We start from the raw sequence: 24,521 nt of genomic DNA on the forward strand, positions 1-24,521 counted from the left end.
CCCCGTAGTCCAAATTGCTGCTTTACTTTGTTGCTTTTCTCGAAACAGTAGCTCACAGGAAAGGAGTCGCTGCCAGAAAACTGCATGACAACTGAAGAAGGGGAAGAATTAGCGCTTGGTATCTGAAAGCTGCACGTCTCATGTAAATCCTGAAGACCCAGTGCTCTGCAATTATTTTCCTGTGCAATGGAAACAGAACAATTAAGGGGAGCAATTAGTTACCGTTAGTTAGTATGGATGGTTCTGCTACTAATCTTGTGGGTTTTTGTTTGTTTGTTTTTCATAGAAGCATGCATAGCCTGCACAATGGGGTGTGTGGGGGGAAGGTGAGACACACAGTGCTGTGCAGGAGTGTGTAGCTGTCCCGCAGCTGAAGGAAGAAATGTGTTTCCAGGAGCCACGGGCCACTTGTAAATGCCACGAACACCCTCTGCAGGATGTCTTGTCTACGAAAGAGCAGGGAAGATTGTGTTTCACCACCAGCATACCACACAGATGACACTACAGCTGTATTGCAGGACACTGAACATCCTCATTAGCCACTGCTCGGGTTACCTCCAGCAGCTGCCTCTGGAAAGCTTCCCAACTCCACACTGGGGAGCATCTCCTACAAGTTCCAGGAAGAGCTAGATAACAAGGCAGGTGCCCTGGTGATCCATTTATTTGGGAATTGGTAAAGTGGAGACTGTTTTCCAGCCTAACACAATTATAATCAGGGGCTGTCTCTGGAGCCAGTTAACGCCACAGCAACTTACCTCAGTAACAAGCTTCTGCTTTTAAAGAAGGCTGGTACAAAATGTTCATTTTCACCTCAAAAATGGGAAATTCTGGATGGGGGATTACTCCCAAGTGAGTTTAGAAGCGTATAGCAGTGAGCTTGGCCCCGCCCCGTCCTGGATGGGCGGATTTGGGGCTGTTCAGCTACTTTTGGAGCTTCCCCTCTCCTCTCCCTCCTGCTCGGTGCCCCAGTGCCCTCTGGTGGATAACGGGGGGGCTCCAGGGAGGGGGCTGAGCCGGGAGGGGGGGCTGCGCTGAGCCGGGACCGGGCCCCGCTTGGGGAGCCCGGAGCCTCACCGGGAGCCTCCCGGAGCCCCCGGGGTGGCCACCGGAGAGCGGCCTCGGGGCTACCGAGCACGCAGGCGCCGCCGAAGCCGAGCTGGGCGGGCCCGGGGGCGGGCAAAGGCCGGGGCCGAGGCCGGGGGCTGGGGCCGGGGAGGATGAATGAGGCCGAGGGGCTGCGGCAGCGCCGGCCGCTCCGCCCGCAGGTCATCACCGAGGACAGCCCGGCGCAGGAGGCCAAGGAGGGCAGGTGGGGCTGCGAGGGGGTGGGGGGAACCGGCCCAGGGCACCCCCGAGGGGTTCGTGCAGGGCTGGGCTCCCTGGCAAGTGATGGCTCAAGGGGTGGCTGCTTTGGGGCTTTTCTGGCCTTTTTTGGCCTTTTTTCCTCTCTTTTTCATAGAACTGGTTTAAACGCAGCTCGTGCTTGGTTAGCGAAGCGATGCTGGTGACGGTGCTGTATTTGCGGGTGTGTGGGCACCGTGCAACGGCTTGGTTGGGGTCTGGGAAGGGCTGCAGGAGGAGGCTGTGGTTTAACAAGCAGCCTGCGTGCGTTTCAGACTCTCGTAATACCCTTGTGAAAGCGTTGTTTGCTTGCGGCGAGGTTCAAAGTTCCGCCTGTAGCTTTCTGCGCAGGCATTTTGTGCAAAGTTGGCTTGGCTGTAACAGCAAGGCGGTAGCTGCAATCAGAAAGCAAGGTTTGGGCCCTGCTGAATGACCTGCGTGACGACTAGCAGCGCTCTGGCTCCCCGTGCCTCCTCTTTGAGCACCTCACAGGTTCTCCTCTCTGCCCTTCGGGGCCATCAGGCCGAGGGAGGCGCTTTTGGCTGTGTGGTGACCTGCACGCACAGACCCCTTTCCACCAGCATCACTCAGCACGTCTTCCTGGATTCACCCTCCCTTGCTAACTTTTCTCAAATCAGTTGTGTTTCTAGGACTCCAGCAGCGATCCAGAGTATCCATCGCCCCAGCAGGTCCTCAGGAGGATGAGGCGGCCCCGGGTTGCCGGCTGTGGTGACCTCTAGTGTCTTCTTGTCAGCCTGCTGTCTTCAAGAGCTGGTGCAACAGCTTCTCTTCTTTGGTTCTCAGTGCCAACTGACTGACTGTTGTTAAACCCGGAGCCCTGGGAAGTTGTATCCTTGAGATCTGTGGCTGGAGTCCATGCGAGTTTAATTTTCAGAGATGCAATTAGCTAAGGATCTCCGTTTTGTTTATCAGTGTTAGTAAACTAACTTCAGTGTTTCTTTCTAGTGACCAGTCCCTGACTTACAGTTGTCTGTATTCTGTATTAGGTATGTTCTATTCGTTTGCTTTTGCAGTGATCCTGAGCATCTGACTTCTCAAGTGTTTGCTGTTGTTTGTTTGCTTTTCTTTAAATTCTTGTGGTTTCAGCAGGATCTAAAGTAGGTCTTGCAGTTTGCAGGCTTGAAGTGCAATTTTGCACGTCACCTCATTCTTCCTGACTCTTTCCTTTATTGTCAATTCCTTGCAAGTTTGAGTGAGGCTCAGAAATATGACCTTTACTAACGCCATGCTTTCAGGAGCTTTAATTAAGTTGGCTTTCGCAGATGAGTTCCCATTCATCTTTATTAGCTTCCTGTTGTGTGAGCTGTTCTCAGCTGTCACAAAGATGCTTAGGTGACTGCTGACAGCACTTTTAATCTCACAGCATTGAGCCATCATCTTTTGAAGGACAGTGGAAGGGCAAGGCTGACAGCTGAAGTCTTTGTATAAACCTGGGGGCCCTCTCATACCTCTTCTACTCTCTCCTTTCCAAATCCAAAGGGAAAAAGACTGGAATGCTGCTTCCCCGAGACACGTAGTGTTAGAACAGATAGTGCTGAAATCTGGTGGTTCATTGCAAGGTCAGCCTGGCCCTAGGGAATTACGGAGAGGTCAGTCAGTGCGGATGAGAAAGCTTATTTGAAGCAGTTTCTGTATCTGCTCACGTCATCTTGGATGGAGACAGGCTGACTGCTGTAACGCTGCTGAAGTGCACGAAGGGGATGCTGCGCTCTTGAATGTGAGAAATAAAATTGATTTATAAGTATGTCTGAGAGCAGGACCCAAGCAGGGTTTGCTGGTGGTGCATCCTCAGAGTGCTTACCTCATCACAGCCTAGGTCTAGGCCTAGCTCTGTGCTCTCTGTCCCAGCAGGTAACCCCAAAGGTTACCTTGAGGCTGATGCCAGTGCTGTGTGCACATACCTTTAGCTCTCCAGCAGTGGTATTTGTGCTCTGGGCAGTAGTTCGTGGTTTGTTCTGCCTGGATGATGTGCTGTCCTTCACCAGCCGAGTGGAAGTGGTCCAATCGGGCACTGTTGGCCTTCATTTGTTTCATGCTGCAAAGAGACTGGCTGGCTGCACCAGAGAATATTTGAGAGTAGCTAAGATTGTGGGAGCTGCTTTCCTAGTTCAAGGCTAGGATTTATTGACCGTGGCTTTGTGCTTGGTTCTGTAAATGCCTGAGGCTTCTAAACTAGTTGAGAGCAAAATGTTTAATTCCTGTGAAAAAAACAGTTTTTGCTGTTTTACTGTGTGTTAGTAAATAGATGATGCTTAATTTCTTCTGCATGCTGGGGTCAAGTTTTGAACCAGTTTTCGCTAAGTCAGGGAAGGATTCAATTAATCTCCTCTGATCTTTGTTGCATAGTTGTTTGAACTTTTTCATCTAAAATTTGTACCTAATTAATTTGTGTTACTTGAAAGATTCTGAAAGGTGTAAGTTTAACTTTGTGCTGGGATAGAAGCTGCTACCAAAACTTTAATTCAAGTAAAAAAAAAAAAAAAAAAAAATGCACAGATTAGTGGTTTTCAGTCAGCTGTAACTTGTAGCCTGCATGAAACCTGTATGTGATACCACTCTCATAGTATGCTGTTATGCTGAGGTTGGATAAATGTCCCTTTCTCTTATACTAACCCCGTCAAAGCGGATCTTTAAGGGTATTTGAGATGGTGGTTGAGCAAAAGTATTTGTGCTTCTGTTTGTAAAGAAAACAGGCTGTTAAATATACATATAAATATTAGATTGTAAATCAGCTTAGTGTGTTAATCTTATTTCTTGTCTGTTCTTGGCAGCACTTACAGCAGCAAGGTGTTCCGTGTTACCTTCTTGACTTTGGCTGCAACTCTAACTGTGCCCCTTCTTGGAGCAACTGTTCTACTGGATTGTCCTATAGACCCCCAGCCTATAAGGTAAGTTGTTGGTTTGTTTTGAAGGCAATATACTGAAACATAGCTACGTGTATGTGTTCTGCTTTTTTTTTTTTTTTAAAACAAACGAGTCCACAGTGTAAAGTGATTTCAACTGGATTAAGAAATCGGGGAGTGATTGCAGTACTATCCAGTGCCACGGCTTGCTTCACATACCCAGTCTGTTTCTGAGTCATCCTGTGTGGTTGTGTGTACTGATTGGGGAGTTACTGAATTATTTTGTTTGATCGTTAATCTACAAAATGTTTTTCCCGCTGTCCAAGCTGTCAGCAGGGCTTGTTGTTACTTACGTGTGCTCCTGTCTTCAGGGAGAAAAGAACTGCTCTTTGACTAGGGACCAATCTGTACGGCTGTACCAGAGCTGTACCTGTTTCTGTCAAAGAGAGACTGTTCATCTCAAGATGTAAACTGAAACGATAACCTGACTGGGTTGATTCGGTGCTTCGTACCAGCTGAACCATACGATGATGTTATATTTAAATGCAGATCTCACAAAGCAAATGCTTCTAGGTGACTTCTGCCAGGAAACATCTGAATCAATGTCTGTGTCAAATGTGGAATGTAACAGTGAGCAAGCTACATGAGCAGATGAAAGGTGTGTTGAGAGAAGTTGCATGTGCAACACTGACTGCTAGTGTAGTCAGGCTGTTTAGTGCTTCTGGCAGTTTGAAGTAAGTGAAAATGCTCAGTTGGCTAAATATTTATGATCAATGTGATAATTCCTTAATGAAAAGGAAAACCAACACTGCAAATATCTCCAGAGTTGAAAGAAACTGTTAATGTGCTCGTAGTACTTAACGAGTCTTGCCAATAAGCTATTAGCCATAAGCTGCCTGATTGCAAATCTTAATGAAATGCTTTTTCCTGTGGCTGGGTTTAACAAAGTATTCTCTGAAATACATTGCAACTAAACAATTTTGGAAGCCAACAGGATATATCCGTAAAGCTTTTCTTATTATATTGTTCTCATCTAATTCTTGTCCAGTATAACAGTATTCTGCATGCTTACATATCTTGCTCTGAGTCCATTTTACAACTATTCTTCTTGTCCAAATCACTGGCTAGTATTGCTTCATGTTCTTAATTAGCTGTTTAGATTTGCTGCTAGGAGTGATTTTGGTCTGTACACCACAGGATAATTCTGTGTGATGTTTATGAAGTGCTTTGAAACAGCTGAAGTAGATGCTGTTTGAAGCAATCCTTTCAGTGAAAGAACACAGAAACTCTGTTCACCAATGATGATGTTATTCCGGTAAGCTACCAGAAAAAATGAGGGATGGGGGCATGGGAAGCAGATGAGATCTGTAAAACTCTGCACGAAATTTCTGCAACTCTGATTTATTCCGAGTTCTTTCTTTGTAAGTCTGTCTCAGATAGTACTGATCCTGGGGAAGATTTTCTGCTTGAAAACATAACTGGCCAAAGTTCCCAGCAAATGAGTTCCTTATCTGGAGAAGCTGTTATCTTCATCTAAAACATCTGATGCTTGGAAGAAGGCATGGAAAACCAATTTCTGATAGCACTGTGCGGGGAACTTTGCTGTGAATCTAGTGTGGGCAGGAGCAAGTAATTCAATTGGTTTTGTTGTAAAATAGTAAAACAGGCTGAAAGGAAGGTTTGCTGTCTGTAACCAGACAGATAAAGTATGTGTTTTTCTCTCTCTTTGCATTATTTGTATTGTGTGCCTGTTCTCTTCAATTGTCATAGCTTTTACAGTTTGCAGTTTCAGTTGACTTTCTTTCCCCTAATTCTAGAAATGTCAATTACATTCACCACATGAACAGTATGGTTGCAGCGTAGCTTGTGCTGAAGATGTCCTGGATCCTGTGAACCTGGGCACATTTTGGAGTCAAATGTTGTCTTCTTAAGATTCTACAGGTGGAAGGCATTTGCTTGTGATCATATAGGGGGTTATTTACATTAAAAATTCAAAAATTCTTTCAAAACTTCACCCTGAGAGCTTTAGCATGCTATTGTGCATGAGCAGCTAATGAGCTTACCACCGTGGGCAAGTATGCAGCATTAGTAATGACTTGAAATCCTTAACTCATGGAGACTGTGGCAGTGTGGGTGTGTTTTTAAGAACCTAAAACACTGGAATATTATTTGTGTTTATTAGCACAATTAGAGCAGGTTTTGGAGCACAGTGCTTTGTAGCCTGGTAAGTGAATTGAAGCTGTGTATGCATTTTGCTCCTAGCTTTCTTCATATTTCTGTAGTTGATTAGAACTCTGTCTGACTTCAATCTGGCTATTTATGTGAATAAGGGCTTGCAAGACTAGACCTTACTTATTATTTTTAGGTTTCGGTTCCCTTTATGCACAACTTACTCCTTTGAGCTGGTCTTTCTCTATAGGAATGCATTCAAATTATGAACCAGAATACATCTTTCAGTGTGGTATGAAAACATGCATGTCGAGTGTTTAAAGTACTGGAACACTTTTTTCACTATTTATTAATTTTATTTATTTATTTTTATTGTGTATTGTAAAATGACAGGCTTTTAAGTTCTAAACCTGTTTTGGTTAGGAACTTGCATCTATCTTTCTGGGAAAAATAATTTTATGTGATGTATAAATAAAACAATGTGCTACAAACAACTTATTCAGCTGAGTAAGAGAAGAGTAACTCTTTTGTATTGTGGCAAAGCTGAAGCCTTTGCCTTTGTGTAAGGAAGACAAACTGAGAATGTGTTATTGGACTTAAAGCAGTTTTCCAGACATGCCTTAAGAATACATGATTTCAGCTTTTCTTTCCACATCAGCAGAACCAGAATTTTTTGATGAAATCCCTGATGAACAAGAGTTGTTTTTTTCCAGCTCGCCAGCTGTATTTTCTCTTTTGAAATATGCTGTATGTGAAGCATAGGTCAGGTTTGCAGGAGCTGGTAAACTAGGAAAAAAACAACGATCCAACTTGTTGCTCAAGTGTGTTTGCAGATTGGTGCAAAGGGTCACGAGGTCTGTTCTGTTTTTGCAGTTTGAAGGAACCTCCCCTCCTGACGGGTGTTCTAGAGCCCAATAGCAAGTTACAGAAAGCTGAGCGGCTATGGGAGAATCAGTTGGTTGGACCCGAATCCATCGTCAACATTGGCGGTAAGCACTGACAAAAGCTGCTCAGTAGGCGTACCTTTTATTTTCCTTCTGCTGTATCTTCTAATGAATTAGTAGAATATTTGTATATGTATTTTCCCCAGCAAGAATGCATTCTAAGTTCCATCCTCAGGTGACAGTTTTGTTACCTAGTTTTGTCAGTCTCATCAGAAACTGTTTAGGAAACCTCCTTGCTTGTGACAACTGAGCTGTGGGTGAAATGAACAACCTGACTGGGAGTAAAGTTTGTATGAATAAATGTTGAAGTCTTATTCCCTTTGAGAAGTATAATTAGCAGACTTAGAACTTAAATTAGAGATGGAAAAGCCCAATACAACAGTCACTTGCCACTTAATCTGGATATGTGGAAAAGTTTACATGCTGTTTGTATTCAGTGCATCTGCCTCATGGCTTGGCATGAATACAGTAATTTAGCAATGCTTTTGGCTTGGGTGGATGTTAGGTTGCTATGTCTTTTGTAATTCTTCTTCAGAACAGATGCAGTGTGGGCATTGGCAGTTTAAACCTCTTCAGTAGTGCTCAGCAGCCTGTGGGACTTCTGAGCACTGTCAGAATTAGAAGTTTTGTCTAGTCAGTCTCTCCTTGAAAAGAAATAGGATGGAAGCAGTACCTGATTATGTTTTGTGGTGATGTAGAAATCTGCCTGCAGGGATCAATTCGATGACTAGTCATTAAGTGGTTATGGTGGTTTTTAGCTGAGGAGTGGGGCCATTTATGGGTGAAAATCTTTATATCCATCTGCTAACTCCTAAGGCTTGAATCCTTCCTCTTCTTTTTGAGTAGGAAGAAGTCTAACCAAGTGCTTTTATTTGCTTTCATCATTTCCCCTTTCCCTATTTACTCTTGTTCCCTGACTGAAGAGGAAAACTTTACAGTATTTTAAACATGATTTCTACTTTGTGCTAATATTTCTATCCCATAGAAGGATGTTTGCCACAGTAGATTTGTGATCAAGTTAATTACATGTGTTGTTTTTACAGATGCGCTGTTTACTGGGACAGCTGATGGGAAGGTTCTTAAAATTGAAGATGGAGTTATACAAACAATAGCCAGAATTGGCCAAGGTCCTTGTGGTAAGTGACAGCTCCTGTGACAATATCTGAAAACATCTGGATCAGGACTTGTGTTGATTAACTTGTTTTTTTGTCTGGATTGCTCATGCAAATACATGTCTTCTTCTGTAGAGATTTTTCTTTGTGTCATGGCTAAAAGGCCTGAACTCTAATAAGACTGTGGCATGGATGATGTCGGTAGAATATCCTGCACCTTAACACCAGAAAGAAGATGAAGTTGCCACCTTCCTTCTCTAGAATTTCACCTCACATTTTGTTGTACCAGTTCCCTTCTTCTGTTTGTAAGCACAGCGTGGGGGCTGCATCTGCAGTTACTTGTTGAATTCCACACCTCTCTCCAAACCACTTACTTGCTTCACTTAATGAGTTTCTCACATGAGTGAGAACAACTGGTAGTGGCTTGTTTATTAGTGTTATTAACAACTTGAGTGTTTGCAGCCCTGTGCTGGTCACTGGTTAGGCAGAGGCTGTGGGCTGGAATTGTCGCTCAGCACAAACATACTCAGCATTTTAGGTATTTTATGCGGCTGTTCACAAGATAAGGCTCTGGATGGATCTAGAAGCCTCCGTTTGGCTGCCCAACAAGTAGGCAGGCCTGTTGATAGCCTTGAGGCCAAAAGAAACCAAAGTCTGCTGCCAGCTGTTACAGAGCTGGACTTTGAGCTTCTGGGGTCCCAAGCAATACTTGGGGCAGCTGTTAGCTAGCTGCTCAGTAGCCTGACAAATGATGGGATTATCTCTAGACTGATCAAAACATGGGAATCTGTTTCACTCACACCTAGGCAAGTAAGAATCATTTCTTTAATGAATTAGTGTATGGTACATGCCACAGAGTCTTGTTACCTATAGTTGAACCTAACGTGGATAGCCTGAATGCCTTGCATTTATTTATATTTGTAAAACCATTTAAAAATTGTTTCCTAAGGAACCCGTGAAGATGAGCCTACTTGTGGACGACCACTTGGCATCAGAGTGGGACCAAATAACACCCTTTTTGTGGCAGATGCTTATTATGGGCTTTATGAAGTTAATCCTGGCACAGGTATGACTTCTCTGCTCAGCAGTTCTCTTTTGCTGACAAATCTGGTCTTCATTTGGAGTTTTACCAGACACTATAGGCTTAACAGCACCTCACTTTTCTTTAGTGGTTTGCAGCTGTGTGCGTGAAACATGCCATGCAAGAACATGACATTTATTTTCCTGTAGCAATCGGTTCCTCTCAATATCTGTCTAGATCAGTGTTACCAGTTGCTTATCTTCTGGTGATCTGTGCTGTTGACTGTCAACATGGGTACCTCAGGATTCATAAGCTTTGTGTAGTTGCTTTAGTTTTCTTAAAGGTAGAAAAATAATCTGCTGTTACATAAGCTTTTTGCCATGTTTGGTGTACCCTCATTTCTGCCTTAATCTTACTTCGTGTTGGCGAAGAGCTCTTCTCTGTAACCCCAATCTGTAGAAGGTGAAGAAAGATGTAGTTTGTGTGGCTGAAGATCAAACTGCTTGCTCCTGCTGAGAAAAGCACTACCGCTTTGTGCCCTTCATTGCATCTCCCTGAGCCAGGTCTCAGTTTCAGGAGCTCTGTTGTCAGAAAACCGTGGTTTGCTTTCTCGCAGGGTTGACTTTTTTTCATAGTTTACATCTCCACATTGGCTCTGGGTGGGGAGGGGGAGGCTGTCCAAATCCCAAGTCAGATGTATTGAAAGGGCTTAGACTGGGGGGCTTTGGGGGAGCGTAATCGAGGTCTCACCTTTCAGATGGTAGGCAGCTACCATATTTGCTCTGTCATGTCAGAAACAAAACAAACAAACACCTGTGCCCAAAGATGACTTTAATAGATTTTGGTCAATTTTTAGAGAATTGATCATCGTAATTTATCTGGTGATGTGCCAACTCTCTTTTCCTATGGGAAAAGAGAGAGTAGTGATTGGCTTGCCTGAATTCTTTTACAAGTCTGGGACCTGAATTTGCATTTGGTTTAACATGACCTTCACAAACATGAGAAGTTTGGTGCATATCAATAGGAAACACCTACTGTTTCAGCTTTTCTGAGTAGTATTTTCCCCTTGTCATTTACATTGTGTTGAGTTGTTCCATTACAAAACAAAACCTTATTACTGAACAGGGGCAAGAATGGGAAAAAAAAAAAAAAGTGAGATGCTTGCTAATTTTCTATTAATTTTTAACTCATTTCCAAGGTAGGACGTACAAAAGCTGGTCTTATGTATCTTTTTTTTTTTTTTTTTTTTTTTAAACCAGGTGAAACAAAAATGCTTGTGTCAACCAAAACGCCAATTGAAGGTCAGAAGTTGTCATTTGTGAACGACCTTACAGTGACCAGGGATGGCAGGAAAATCTACTTCACTGACTCCAGTAGCAAATGGCAGAGACGGGACTACTTATTCTTGCTTATGGAAGGCACAGATGATGGCCGGCAAGTATCCCTTCCCCGTGGCCTTTAACTTCATTTAAGCTCATCAGTAGGAATGGGCTTGGCTGCTTCCTTGATCATATATAATAAAAAAAGTTTTTATTTTTATGAACCACTTGTGCAAGCACTGCACTGCCCAGGAGAGGGCTGAAAAATGCATGGATGGTGCTGATGAGACCTGCAGCGAAGTAAATGAGATTCCTTTCCTTCCTTTTAGAGGATTGGAATGGAACATCCCTTTTAAAAGGGAAGGCGTTAGCATTATGTTCTACCTAAATCCTTTGTGAATAGGCCACTTGTGATTGGCATTAATTTTCTTCTGTGTTCATAAGCAAGCGTTTCCTGACTATTCTTCCTCTCTAATGTGTGTGAAGTGCATGTGACCGGGAGGTAAAATATGTGGAGAATGAATGCAAGATGAATAAATCTGTTTTCTCTCACAAACATGTATAATGCTTTCTTTTTAGCCTCCTTGAATATGACACAGTAACAAAAGAAGTGAAAGTCTTGATGGTGGGACTGAGGTTTCCCAACGGAGTCCAGCTCTCTCCCGCAGAAGACTTTGTCCTGGTGCAGGAGACAACCATGGCTAGAATCAGGAGGTGAGTGGGATTTCATTGAAATCATTGATATTCTGAATTTAAAGATAAAATGACTGAACTGAATGACTCAAATACCTCCTACACTCCGTCCATGGCTAGTTATCAGTGGCAAAGAAAACTTTCCTCTATACTTTTTTTTTTTTTTTTTTTTTTTTTTAATTTTCAATGGACACACTGCACTGCATACTTCTGGGCTCCTAGAGCACAGTGGAGTAAGATGACTTTTTCTGAGGGAGGAGAATACATCTGTGTTTTATTTCCCTGTGCTAAACTAAGGAAACATTGAAGTTATTTTTAAGTGAATTCATTTTTAGACTTGTATTTATTAGTTAGACTGCTTGAGTTAAGATTTCTTAATCTTACTATTTATACCTTTCAGATATTATGTGTCTGGGCTGATGAAAGGTGGAGCAGATATGTTTGTTGAGAACATGCCTGGTCTTCCAGATAATATCAGGTTAAGCAGCTCTGGAGGATATTGGGTAGCTATGGCAGCTGTCCGTCCCAATCCTGGATTTTCTATGTTTGATTTTTTGTCTGAAAAACCATGGATTAAAAGGATGATATTTAAGGTAAGAAAAAAAAATCACTTTTAGTATAGGAATGGAAGTGATAAATACTTGTTTGTCTTGATTCTTCCTCCTCTTAGGAAGATTTTAAATATATATGTATGTATTAGTGTTGTGATTGAAATTGTTGTGGTTGCTCCAGGTAGAGCAGTCTGTGTAAACTAACTTTTACCTCTCTGAGTAGGAGGCACACATCTCTAAGTTGCCATCCAGCTTGATCTCAGAAGAGAAAGGGGGATTCTCTGCCCTAGTCATGCAGCAATACAGGATCTGTATTTGGATATATGAAGACTTCACCTTTATACCTGAGGTGTCTAGGCTACTTATTGCCTGGTGTTTGAAGAGCATTTGGGAAATCTCATCTGTTCTAATGATTGTCCTAGGCATCCTAGAAGACAGTATGTGTTACATACGCTGCTGGGTGACGCTTCTTGTTCTGACTCGATGTGCCTTTTATGTCACACAACCATTTGAGATAAGGAATAGCAAAATAATGTATTCTGTGAAGGGCATCTGACACTAAAGAAATGGAGTGGTTCTCTTTACATAATACAAAGACTTGAAAGTACTACTCAAAACAAAAGCAAACAAAAAACCACCAAATCAACAGGCAACACTTGGCTGAAATGGCACTTACATCCGAAATGAATTCTTATCTGTGCTGTGCTGTCTCTGTAAAGCCTGCTGTTCTTCCTGGTGCAGTGCAGGATCCTTAACAGAGTAATGCTACAGGGAGCAGTGCATGATATCAGCTGCACCAGAACAAGCTGCTGCTTCCTGTGAGGACATTCAGTCAGCCTAGTATCAGCGTCCATTTCTGCTGGTCATTCCTTTAAATTTGACTTTATTTTTCTCCCCAGATGTTAATGTGTTAAGCCTATGTAATAGTGTTTACTCAAAATGTGCTCCTTTGTTTTTAGCTGCTTGGAGGTGCATGGGATGGTCTTTCACTGTGTAAGTGTCTGACTTCTAATTATGTACAACAAAATCTTTTGTTAACTTTTTTTTTTCTTTTCTTTATAGTTGCTGAGTCAGGAAACTGTGACCAAATTTTTGCCCAAGCGTAGCCTCATTGTTGAACTCAGTGAGACAGGGTCCTACAAAAGAAGCTTTCATGATCCCACTGGAATGACAGCAGCTTATGTTAGTGAGGTACATGAACATGACGGCTATCTCTACCTGGGCTCCTTCCGGTCTCCGTTTATTTGCAGACTTAATCTTCAGCACGTTTAACCGTCCATACATGATCAAGTGCCACTGTCCTGTAATGCTCTAGAGGTACGAAGGAAGCATGTGTTTGAGACAGTGTGTGACCAAGGAGGAAAAATGAAGACAGCCTGCCAGCGTGTGCAGTAGCACTGTTCTGCTGCCGTAGGAAAATGTACGGCTTGCTGTATCTGTCCTCTTCATGGTTTGGCTGTTGGCATGCGTGTTAATGTACGGTGGGGCATCTTCGTACAGTTATATGCTCACACAAAATTGATTGCTTTTACAAACCCAACCCCGTTTGGAGTTTTCTTAAAAAGACATCATCTGTCACCCTTAATGCAACTGTACGTCTTCCTTAGGCCGGAAGGATTTATGATATATGGAATTTAATCGTGTATGATTTGGATTGAAGAAGGTGTCTTGCATGTGTTTGTTTTAAAGCCAACTGTTTAGGATTGATTACGGTGCATGTTCTAATGTCATCCCGTGGTGCTGTGGTAGAGACAGCAACATCCAGAACGTGCCTAGAAACATAGTTCTACCATTCAGGTTTCTTCAATTCCAGCCTGTGTAATCAACATCAGAAACTGCAGTAAACAGTTAATCAACATGAAGAATCTAATTTGATCATTATCTGTGGATTCCTGTGTGTTTTTTTTTTGTAGCATTGTAGTTGGATGATGAATGAAAGTTGCGTTTTCAATGTTATTAAAGACTAGTTCCAGTGGGTTTAAAGTGGGTCACTTAGAGTGTTACCTCCGTGTTTATCGGGTCCAGTAAGTGTCCTGTTCATTACATAGGTGGCCGTTTCTGAGGGGCATGGGAGGGAAGGGAATCCTCTTCAGCATGCTTTTTATGGAGAAGGGGGGAAGGTTTTGGTGAAGGTCCATACCTGAGGGTGGATATGGACTGAAATGTCCCCTGCAAAATCCTATAATAAGGAAAGCTTTGGAGGAAAATCTTTGAATGTGGTAGTAGCTCATGGATGCTTCCTGGCATTTCCAGAAGATATTATGTACCTCCTGCATTGACAGATACTCTGGAGAATCCAAGAAATGATTTTCTGACAAGCAATGACAAGGAAATGCTGTTCAGTTTACACTTTCATTAAGTTTCTTTTTTTTTTTTTTCACCTCATATAGGAACTTAATGGTGTTACTTTAGCAGCTGTGTGATTTTAGTACATTGATTCCTGTTCAGGGACTGAAGATTACTGCTTGTTCTCTTTCTGCCACTGGGTGATAGTCAAACATAGACTAACTCTGTTGCTCTGTTTTCTCACCTTTGAAAAGGAAATGACCAAGATTTGCTTGATGTATAAAGAACAGCACCAGAGAAAGGGAAGATGATGTTGAACATGTCATCTGCTTTCACTGGCTTCCGTTTGCATATCCCTGCAGTAACAGAGACAGGCGCAGAAGGTGATTGCTTTCTGTCAGAGCTCTGTCACTTTGTGCTGTGTTACTACAGACTGCAGCAGCCCTGTGGCAGGTAGCTGATGGGTGCTGGCTCAGGGTGACTTGCTCCCATACAGACTAGGTCACACTCACAAGCCCTTTTGCATATTCCAGTGGCTACTGGGCTTCGGAGGAAGCTCAGTAAGAGGAGAAAGAAGTCTGGCGGATGAGTTGCTGCAGGCTCTGACCTCTGGCCTGGCTCAGCCCTGTCTTAATTATTTGTGGGCAGAGACTGAGTGATTCTGTGGCAAGTGAAAGGCTGAGAAGCGAGACCTGCCTGGTGGACTCTTGCTATGGGAACACTGAGGAAGGGCTGAGAATGGGGCACTCTTGCAACATTTCTTCCTGGGAAAAGGGCAGGCTGTTTAAGCAGCAGCTGGCTAGCGTTGTTCTGCCAGCCCTTGTAGCTGTTAGTCTCAGTCTCGTGGGACATGAGGATTGAACTTGGCGTGAGCTTAAATCAGGGGTGCCCGGTTGCTGTGGGGCTTGTTTCAGGTTAGTGCTTTGGTGGCCTTGAGGCAAGCATGGCTTTGTCTGTTTCTGCAAAGTTAGCTCTAGTGCTTGCAAAAGTATCTAACTGAATAACCTGTGCTGTCTTTTGTGGTGAAATGGACCTTGGTTGCTTAGACATGCCGCATGTAATAGCTTTTATGCAACTGATTCCCTTTTAAGATTGCCTTGAACGCTTGGGATCCGTGTTGGCCACTGCATCTCAGGGAAGTTCAGTTGTTTCCTCTCCTTGCTGGTTGGTGGTACAGTTTTTTTTCTGGCTGGACCTCTCCAGCTGGGCAGAGTGGGACTCCAGCTACTGCTGCTTTAGAAATAACTGCAGGTAGATGAAAGGCCGGCTCTGCACTGACCTGGGGGCAGGAGGGGAGTTCTTGCAGCGGGCTTCAGAGGCAAGCAGGAATTCATCCCCATAAAAGTGTAGTGTCTAATGTTTTGCCCTGCCTCTTGTTGTGTCCCCCTGGTAACAGAAATTGCTGGTTTTGTCTGTGTTTGGTTGGAAAGTAGCTGAAAAGCTGCAGTCTAAATGAGTTTGTCTACAAGTTTAGCCTTTGGACTAAGGGTATGAGTGGAATTTTCCTCAATTTAATTTTTCAGATTGTATAAAACCTGTCTGCCCAGCTCCTGTGAACAGGGAAAGTTCATGGGGTCCCAGTCTGGTCTGCGGTTCCCGTTGTACAAAAGCAGAAATACCAGTCAAGTTTGTAAAGCACTGAACGTAAAACTGATAGGCTGCACAACTGAGCAACAAACTACATGGGGGCATGCCATTTAGTCAGGCTGTTGGTATTTTGTTTGTCACAAGAAGCTTAAAGCCTCAGCTAAAATGAAATGTTGCTATGAGTTAACCTTTCCTCACAGATGCGAGTTAACCTTTTCCTCTGAGAGGTGATGTGGCTATCTCCTGTGTTTTGGTAATGACCTGAAACTTTTCAGCAAAGTTTTTCAGCGCTGTGCTTGGCCCTGGGAGCTCGAGCTCGATCTGAAGCAGCGTGGCATGTAAGGTACCAGGTCTGGGAAAGAGCTGGTATGCTTGACTCTTCCTGGAAAGAGAGGTTCCTGGCCAATGCTTCCAACTGCCAATGCTTCCATGGCCACTAAAATTGAAAGGAGGCCACTTCTTGAGGATGGCTGCAGTATCAGCAGGCACCTGGGAGGAATTGCAGTACCAGCTGGAGGTGTCATGGTGCAGTTTAAGGCTCTTCTGGTGTGTATCTGAACACAGGGTCTGCATAGCTCCAGTCCAATGAGATCCAAAGTCTGCAGAGGCTCAAAGGAGTTTCACCTTTCCCGAGCTCAGGTGGTGTTGGCTCCCGTTCCTGGTGCAGTGCGCTGGCAATCCGTCCTTGGTGAGCTGAAGTGGGATGCTCTGTAGCTGCAGAGCGCAGGTGAAACAGGTTGGTCGACACACAGCTCTTTCATTGCCTCACCGTGAATGGTTCTTAAGAACAGTGTTTTCATGGAAGCTCAGATGCTTGTAATTGCTGTCAGTTCCTCAGATGCAACCCTCCCAGAGTACGGCAGCAGCATTAAAACGCCTGTGTAACAAACTGGCATGAACTCCTTTTGGTGCTAGTGAGAAGCCTGCTTTTACAGGCTCATTCTACTTCCACAGAAGTGTGAGTCAGGTTTCAGGTGGCTGCTGACACATCTGCCTTGAGCAACTGGGAACGTTGGAAGTGAGGCTTGGAAAAAACGACAGCGCTGCCTTCTCTTGTTTGATCTTGCCAGTGCAGGAACATGACACCTTTGCAGCTCTGGGGCTGGCAGTTCTCTAGAAGTGGGAGCATTTTCAGCAGTGTTCAAAGATTTTGTCAGGACATTATTGTTTTGGTGTCAGAAGGGCTCTGTGGCTTCCTAAGAAGGGCAGAAACCCTCTCTGCACAACCCCGAGAGGGTTCTGAGGGTACATTCTGTGCTTTACCCAAGCTTCTCCAAAACGTTGGGATGCAGAACTGGAAAACAGTGCCCAGTCTCCTGAGGGATGTGTATTTTAAAGATATGTTTTGTATCACCATGTTTTTGTTTTGTTGGTGGAACAGATGTTTCTGCAGGGCAAAAATGTCAATAAAATTTTGCTGAAGCTGTTTAAGATGTTATTCCCCAGCTAACTGCCCTGTCCCCATTCTGGAGCAAGCATACAGTAGATCTGCTGGAAGATGGTGCGTGTATCCCATAACACTTCTGCAGAGGTTGGTATTTCAGTGCAAACAGCTGATAAAATTGATTGCAAGGCCATGGCCCAAGTCTGCTTCCTTTAAATCCAAGTCTGCTTTGAGGCAGTGGCCTTTGCAGGTGGGATGGTGTCTCCTAAACTTCTGTGTCTGTCTACACAGCGGTCACAGCAGAGATCTTTTAATGCTGACACATGGACTTTCTCATCTAGTTTGCTTAGAAAAACTGGTGCTAGAAAAGAATAACCACACAGGGACCGACTGTAGCTCGTTTTGCTTCTTTGTTTGAGGTAAGGACTGAAAGATTTAGCAGTAAGTTGTCACAGTGACCTAAATACAAGTGGTTTCCTCTCAGCCAGCAGAAAGTCATGTCTCCATATAGAGCACTGCCAGTTAAACCTCGCGTTGGTTCTGTGTAACTCCATGCATGACACCCCAGCTGTCAACAGGTTCTGGGTGTACCTGATTTCACAACTTGACAGACAACTGATATATAAAGGCCTGCCGTGTCCAAAATATGGAGCAGCTGATGTGAAGAGACTGCAAAGTGGTACATCAGTCAGAGTTCATTTATTTTGGTAGCTGGCAGGCTGTTTCCTATGTAATCAGTAAGTAGGAGTGTGGGGGGAAAGGCTGCATAGCACAGCTTTTGAACAAAAATGGGGGAGTTTTGACTGACCTGCTCAGATCAGTGCAGATCACTAGGCTCTGCGAATCTCCAGTGAAACGTAGGCTGGCTTGGTTTGGGTGCACGAAGATCTCCTCAGCCTGCAGCCCATCCCTCCCTAAGGCAGAGCTGTTAGGGAACACTACTCCAGAAGAGGCTGAGCATCCTCGTAAGGAGATGAGCTGAGAAAATTCGTAATGCACCAAGCACTTGTGCTTCCAGCATGCCTGGAGCACTATCTGAAACCAAAGGAAACTGCTCCTTCAGCTCACTTGTAATGCTTCTAGATGAACAGATTCCTCTGAAGTACCAGCTTTGGTTTTCACAGGAGCTCTTAATGCTCTGCTGGGATTGTTCCTTTTTCTCTGGCATCTGGGGCTGGCAGGAACAACTCTTTCTTCTCTCCTTAGGCTCTACATTTTTTTATTGGATGTATTTATTTTTACATAATTGTCTTTGTAGCCAGGAATAGATGTCAGAGCCTCTGCAAAGGTATGAACTCTCAGTTTTAACTGGTAAACAGTCAACCTTGGTGTAAATTCTAGCAAAACTGCATCTTGGGCAGAGATGTCAGCTTGACTGCTGGATGTCATGGTGACTCAGTGGCACTTAGCACTGACCTAAAAGAACTGCAGCTGGTGGTGCCCTCCTGATGGGAGACTGTTTAATGGCTGAATTCCTTCCCTAGCAAGGTGCTCGGAAGTGGACTAAGAGCTCAGATGATGTTAGCCCTGCTCCTTCCTTTGATCATGATAACTGTTAACTACCTGGAGATGACGGATGCTGCTATTCCAGCGTGCCTTGCTTATTGTAATGTTACAGTAAACACTTAGGCTTAGATTTACGGCTGGAGCAGATCTGTCTTTCTCAGAAGGTGCTTGCCTGCTAACTTGGTTGCAAAGAGCTCATCTGTGTTGTAGGAAATGCTGCCAATAGTTCTGTGTAAAACATGCAGCTCTCCTTTGCTTCCAAACTAGCCTGTTTGGGTAGAAATGTCTGAACAATCTTGCTGCATTTTCCTCAGGACAGCAGCATGAGCACGTTGTGTTTGTTACCCTGCGTGATGCCAGATGTCTGGCTTTAACTTCTGTTTTTTAACAAATGGGAGATTGACCCTGAGTCAAGTGATCTGCCTGCAAAGGCTGTGGCACTACTTGGAGCAGAGGCCTCAGCTGTGCTGTGAAGAGCCTGCCTGGCTTCAGGGTCCTTGCACCTTGGCCTGGAGCCCATCAGTGGCTGTTCTTGACCAAATGATGGTTAAAAAGGCTGAAATTGGGGGTGTCCCTGCTAATGGGAGGTACAATAGAGCTGCGGAGAAGCAACAGCTGTGAGAAGCAAGGGTGTATTTGTGGAAAGAAAGTGATGTTTATAGCTTAGGTAAGGGTCCTATTCACGTATAAGTGTGTGAATGAACGTAGGCCGAGGCTTTGTTGCTGTTCTAAGGTAGCAGTTACCCAAATCCTTCCAAATTTCTCCTCAGAAAGAGCAGTCAGGCACTGGGATGGGTTGCTTAGGGAGGTGGTGGAGTCACCATCCCTGGGGGTGTTCAAGGAAAGGCTGGACGTGGTACTGAGGGACATGGTTTAGTGGGTGACATTGGTGGTAGGGGGATGGTTGGACCAGGTGGTCTTGGAGGTCTCTTCCAACCTTAATGATTCTGTGATCCTATGAAATAAGGGCTTTAGTCCTGTGTGAGCAATAATCTACATGAAGAGTAAAGGCTTAAAGAGAGGAAGGTGCCCACATAGGCAAGCCCATCATTCCGCTAAAATTCAATGTAAGCTGTAGACAAACAGAAATTAAACACTGAATATTAACGTGAATGAAACTACGTTGTTTAACCTCAGCAAAAATATGCTTTGGAAATTATTGTGTTTATTTGTCTTAACATTCGCAACAATGCCCTTTCACAGCAGATTAGCTTTTGATTAATTTAGAAACAGTATTTAGGCTGTACCATTTTTGAGCTGTGGGTGTGTCTTAGGACAGTCTCATCCATATTCTTGACTTGAGGAAAGAACAGCTGTACCTTATGCATTCCTGACAGATATATCTAAGCTTTTCTCTGGCTCTGGAGATCCTTTAACACTTGTGTGTGTGTGTGTATCCCCAGGCATACTGTCCTATTTTAAAGCCTTGCACAGTGTCAAAGTTGTGTGTGCTATGGTTTAGGCTCGTTTATATCATAGCTGCATGAAGACTCATCATACAACAACGCAAGTCCAACAGAGTGTCCTGGGTCTGCTCACACTGCTTGGAAATCCCGTTCAAAGAGGGTGAATTGCTCTCTAGTGAACGAACGACAACATGTTCTCATCTGTGGTTTAGTTTCAGAAAAAGAGATACACAACTGGATAGCAATGAATTTGGTCACAGCAAGTCTTTTCTTCGTTACTCAGATTTTGAGCATCTTCCTCAGTGACAAGTAGAAAAAAACAACCATGTGCTTTGAGAGAAAAGTTCTGTGTTGATTCCGTACAGTTGTTCCCCACTTCACTTTTGGCCTCAGCAGTCCAGACAAGGAAAAACTCACTATGGCAGATCCCCTGCAAATCACACTCTCACGGGGAAAGGTGGATCAGCGACAGAGAGCAACAGGGACGTGTGCTTTCTGTAACCAAGGCACTATCCAGACCTCAAAATAGCATTTCAGCATCTGCAGATAAAAGGGAAATGGGTGACAAAGTTCAGCTGGCTGCTGTTTGTTCTTGGCATTGTGAGCCATGTTGGAGCAGGAGAAAAAGAGCATCTTTTAGTGCTTCCCCATCCTGGGAAAAGTGCTCTTTGCCAAGTGACCATATCTTACTGGGAAAGGCCCTGGAAGAGATTTCCTGGGAGGAGCAAATCCTATATTTAGCAGGTCCTGCTATCCAGGAATACAGGCTAAATGGCTGTGTCTGCTTCAGACAGGAGCTGGCCCTGGATGCAGGAGGTACAGTGCTGCTTATATGGATAAATCTGCCTCATGCCAGCCAGCTCCACACAGGGAAAGCTTGTACATCCATGGTGACATGGCAGAGCTGGTGTGAAGCAACTACACAGCGAGAGCTGGCCAAGGATCACCCCAGTTACTGGGTACCCCCATGGAAGTGGCTCCCTACCTGTTGGAGTTTTTTCTTCTTCTGGAAGTGACAGCTGTCCAGGCTGCAGTGCTCCTTCTTCTCACACACCGTGCGGCCGATTTCCACGTGGAGCATGTATTTCAGCCCTCTGACAATCTAGAGAAAGCATTTTCCTCCTTTAAGGTAAGGCAGGGGAAAGGGATGCTGAAAGAAGCTATTGGCGAGGGATCAAATGCTATCTCTGTGGATTGTGTGTGGTGGAAGTGTTATATGTTAAATTACATAACGTAAATGGTGGAAACACCTCCTGTGTGGCAGTTAAGTGGGATAGAGGGACATGTGCTGTTTATCTTTGGGCATGCATAGCAGCCCTGAGGAGGATCTAGCACTCCTATGTCTTGGGTGCTCTGCAGCAGGGTCAGTTATGAATGGTTTGGAGGACCAACAGAAGTGTGTCTTACCTGCACCATGGCTTTGTTTATTTGCCATTCTTTAAACAGAAAGAGGTCATTGGAACTGTTGTTGTATTGGTAAACCCCAAAGCGAGCTGCCTTGCGAACACCAGGATTATCAGTGTCCATAGGCACAGGGAAGCCAGGTTTCGTGGTCGAATGAGGTGGTGGTATGTAGGTACCTGGAACAACACAAAACACAATCATGAAACATATGGAGTTGCTAAAACCATGGGAGGCTGGGGTTTGTTCAGCCAAGAGCACATCTTTCCACACAGCCTTTATTACTCTTTGTTCTTAGGTGTGCAGCTACTTTTCCTGCATCTCCATTTGTCCTTTCAATAATTCAGAAGAATCCCGAAGCTCACACTTGATGCCCATACCTTGTCCACTTCACACTTGCCTCCACTCCCCTTTTCTGAAATACAAGAGGAAGAAATCCTGAGCCTGCACCACTTCTTGTGCTGCTGTTGAAGCCAAGGCCTGCCAGCTGGGGAGGTGACCCTTGGGGTTGTGTGTGGGCAGCAAGCCTGCATTCACACATGCACGTGAACTTGAACCCAAAGCGTGTACTCGTTTTCTGCAAAAGCAAAGGTTTCTACCACCTCCAGCTTTTTTTTTTTCTTTTTTTTTTTTTTCTTTTTCACAGTTAGATCTCACTAAGAGCTCTCCGCTGAGCCACAGAACACCCTGTGCATTTAAGCTAGTTTTTACTGAGGAAAATAATTAGTTTATCTTGCTCCAAAGGAGAAAAGAGAGCTGACGTGGTGACCCAGAGTCTATTTAAAAGACAAACAAAAACCAACAACAAAACGGAGCATTTTGTTGTTACCATCAACATAGGAAACTGGAAGGATTCAGCCTTCAGGTTGCACGTGCACACCCTGGTAACATTGCTCAGTATTTAAAACACTGCTCTGCAAAGGAGAGACTCAGCTCCACATTCCCTCTCAACCTAAGGATGTCCAAATTGACATTTCTTCCTATCCTGTACCCCAGCTGTCTCAATGACTCCCGTTTTCTTGCAGGTGGGAGCCAGGAGATGCAGGCCACGTGGCTCAGAGAGGAGTGGATGTTCTGCAAGTGACACGTCTCTGGTGTGGGGGTGACAAGCTTCACAGTCTCATGTCTCTGATCTGTGTTGGGACTGGGGTGCAGCCAGCACTGGGCAACGTGGCAGTGTTTTTTCCACTTACCAGCCAAAAGTAGAGTGGCTCAGGCTTTCAGATGCCAGTGCAAGGCCCTATGTGTACCAGTGGTGTTAAAACACCCCCAGCCCACCCTTGGAAGTCCTAGCCTGGGTGGGAGGAGAAGCACTGCGTGACCTGGTGCTTAAATCTCACAGAGGATGTGGTCTTGGGCTGGGAACAATGACTCTCACCGCTCTACGTGGAGATGCTTAGGGTCAAAGTGTTTGTATCTCTCTGTCTTATCTTTTCTTCTGGGTTTTAACATGAGAGGAGAAGTGTTGGTGAGTGTGTGTGGGGGTCTGGCCTGCCTACAGCTACAGCTTCTGCCGGGCAGTAGGAAGGCAGATGGCTTTCTTGCTCTGAGTTTACAGGCAACTGCCTGCCGTTAAGCAAGAGAGGGCTGCTCTTGCAGAGGTGAGCCAGATACGTTGAAGGGTCTGTCTTGTGCTTTCCTCATCGAGGAACAACCTGGGGGTCCTATTCCTGCAATATGAGAGAGTAGTCCTGTGGCTGCTCTCTCCCAGCCTGCAGGAGAGCAAATGGGGACATTTTTGCAGATATTTTATTTTATTTTATTTTATTTTATTTTTTATCATGGGGGTGCTTTTACAACCTCCTCCTCATTACCAGGAGCAAGGCTGGTTTTTATCTTTATATTTAAGACGCAGCAGAGTTCCTGCATGCTTCTACAACCCCCAGAGGAAACCACAGCCGAAACAAAATGCTGTTGGCTAACCAAACGCCATCCCTGAGCACGTTAGTGCTTTTTGTGTATTAGAACCAAAGCAATGCTGTAGTAGAGCTAAAACCATCAGAGAGAAAACACTCCTGTCTGCCACTGCTGTCCCAAAGATTTAAGGGCAGCTGCAATCAAAAGAGTTTCCTTGCTCAGCAAAGAAAGAAATGATAATGAGAAATGTTTCATTAAAGTCAGTACTCAAGTGCCCATCTGTAGTCAAATTGTTACCCACAGCCTTTAGATTTAATAATTGAGGTCATGCAGAGTTTAAACACCGACACGTAAGCTGAAACTGGAAGTTGACTTTGAAACCCTTAGGTGATGTTCCTGGGTAGCATGGCTTGCTAAAGGGAGGGAAAGCTTTTTAAGCAAAGCTTCAGCTGAAGTCTGAGCCAGCACGGGCAGCAGTCAGAGGAGAGCTGCGGTCGCAGGGCCTGAAGCATGAGGAGAACAGAGATTATTTTCGGCTCTTACCATCAGAAGTCCCGGTGAAGCCCCAGAGTGCTACACAGCAAAGCGTGGTGAAGCTGCAGGCGAGGCTCACTGCCATCTCCACTGCTTCATGAGAGGAGACCGCCGGCGAGAGACGTGACCGCCCTGCTTCCTGCAGGGGAAGATGTGCCTCTCACGGCCCTTTTATTGGCTGCGAGGGGAGAAATCACCCTGGCCCCCCCGAAGGGTGGTGGCTCTGACACTGACTTTGTCTCCTGCTGGTGACCACGCACCTCGGAGCCCCAGCACAAAGCTCTGCCTCAGATGGGGACTTTTGCTTCGTGATCCCCAGGGGCTGGGCAGAGGTACGTGATGTAACGCCCATCCTGCGCTGCAGGAAGGGTGGCGGGGCGAGGAGAGTAACGCTCATATGCTTTGAGGTTCATGGGGAAATTTAGCCCTTAAGAAATGGGCAGTGAGCCCTGGGGATGTGGTTCTTGACTTGTGTGTGGGGAAGAGCGATAGAGAAGATGGGTCCTGCTTCCCCTGATGTGGCCATGCAGAATTGGGGTGAGCTGA

At 44.7% G+C, this 24,521-nt stretch overlaps 2 protein-coding genes across 2 annotated transcripts; one reads left to right on the forward strand and one right to left on the reverse strand.

The window, feature by feature from the left end:
- Positions 1 to 1,217: 1,217 nt before the first annotated feature.
- Positions 1,218 to 13,807, forward strand: APMAP (adipocyte plasma membrane associated protein; the record flags this gene model as incomplete). The annotated part of the gene is made up of 9 exons (XM_084285233.1): positions 1,218 to 1,309; positions 4,134 to 4,250; positions 7,248 to 7,363; positions 8,362 to 8,454; positions 9,380 to 9,496; positions 10,711 to 10,885; positions 11,350 to 11,484; positions 11,864 to 12,056; positions 13,077 to 13,807. The coding sequence occupies 9 exons, from the start codon at positions 1,218 to 1,220 to the stop codon at positions 13,284 to 13,286; spliced, it is 1,248 nt and encodes a 415-aa protein (XP_084141359.1). The 3' UTR covers positions 13,287 to 13,807.
- A 6,505-nt stretch (positions 13,808 to 20,312) lies between these two features.
- On the reverse strand, positions 20,313 to 24,076 carry CST7 (cystatin F). Its single transcript, XM_084285251.1, has 4 exons — positions 23,985 to 24,076; positions 21,591 to 21,763; positions 21,169 to 21,285; positions 20,313 to 20,723 (listed from the first exon to the last, which is right to left on the reverse strand). The coding sequence occupies exons 1-4, from the start codon at positions 24,058 to 24,060 to the stop codon at positions 20,646 to 20,648; spliced, it is 444 nt and encodes a 147-aa protein (XP_084141377.1). The 5' UTR covers positions 24,061 to 24,076; the 3' UTR covers positions 20,313 to 20,645.
- Between the last annotated feature and the right edge of the window lie 445 nt (positions 24,077 to 24,521).

The sequence above is a fragment of the Netta rufina genome (genome assembly GCF_964035555.1).
Source record: "Netta rufina genome assembly, chromosome: 3".
Lineage (NCBI taxonomy): Eukaryota > Metazoa > Chordata > Aves > Anseriformes > Anatidae > Netta > Netta rufina.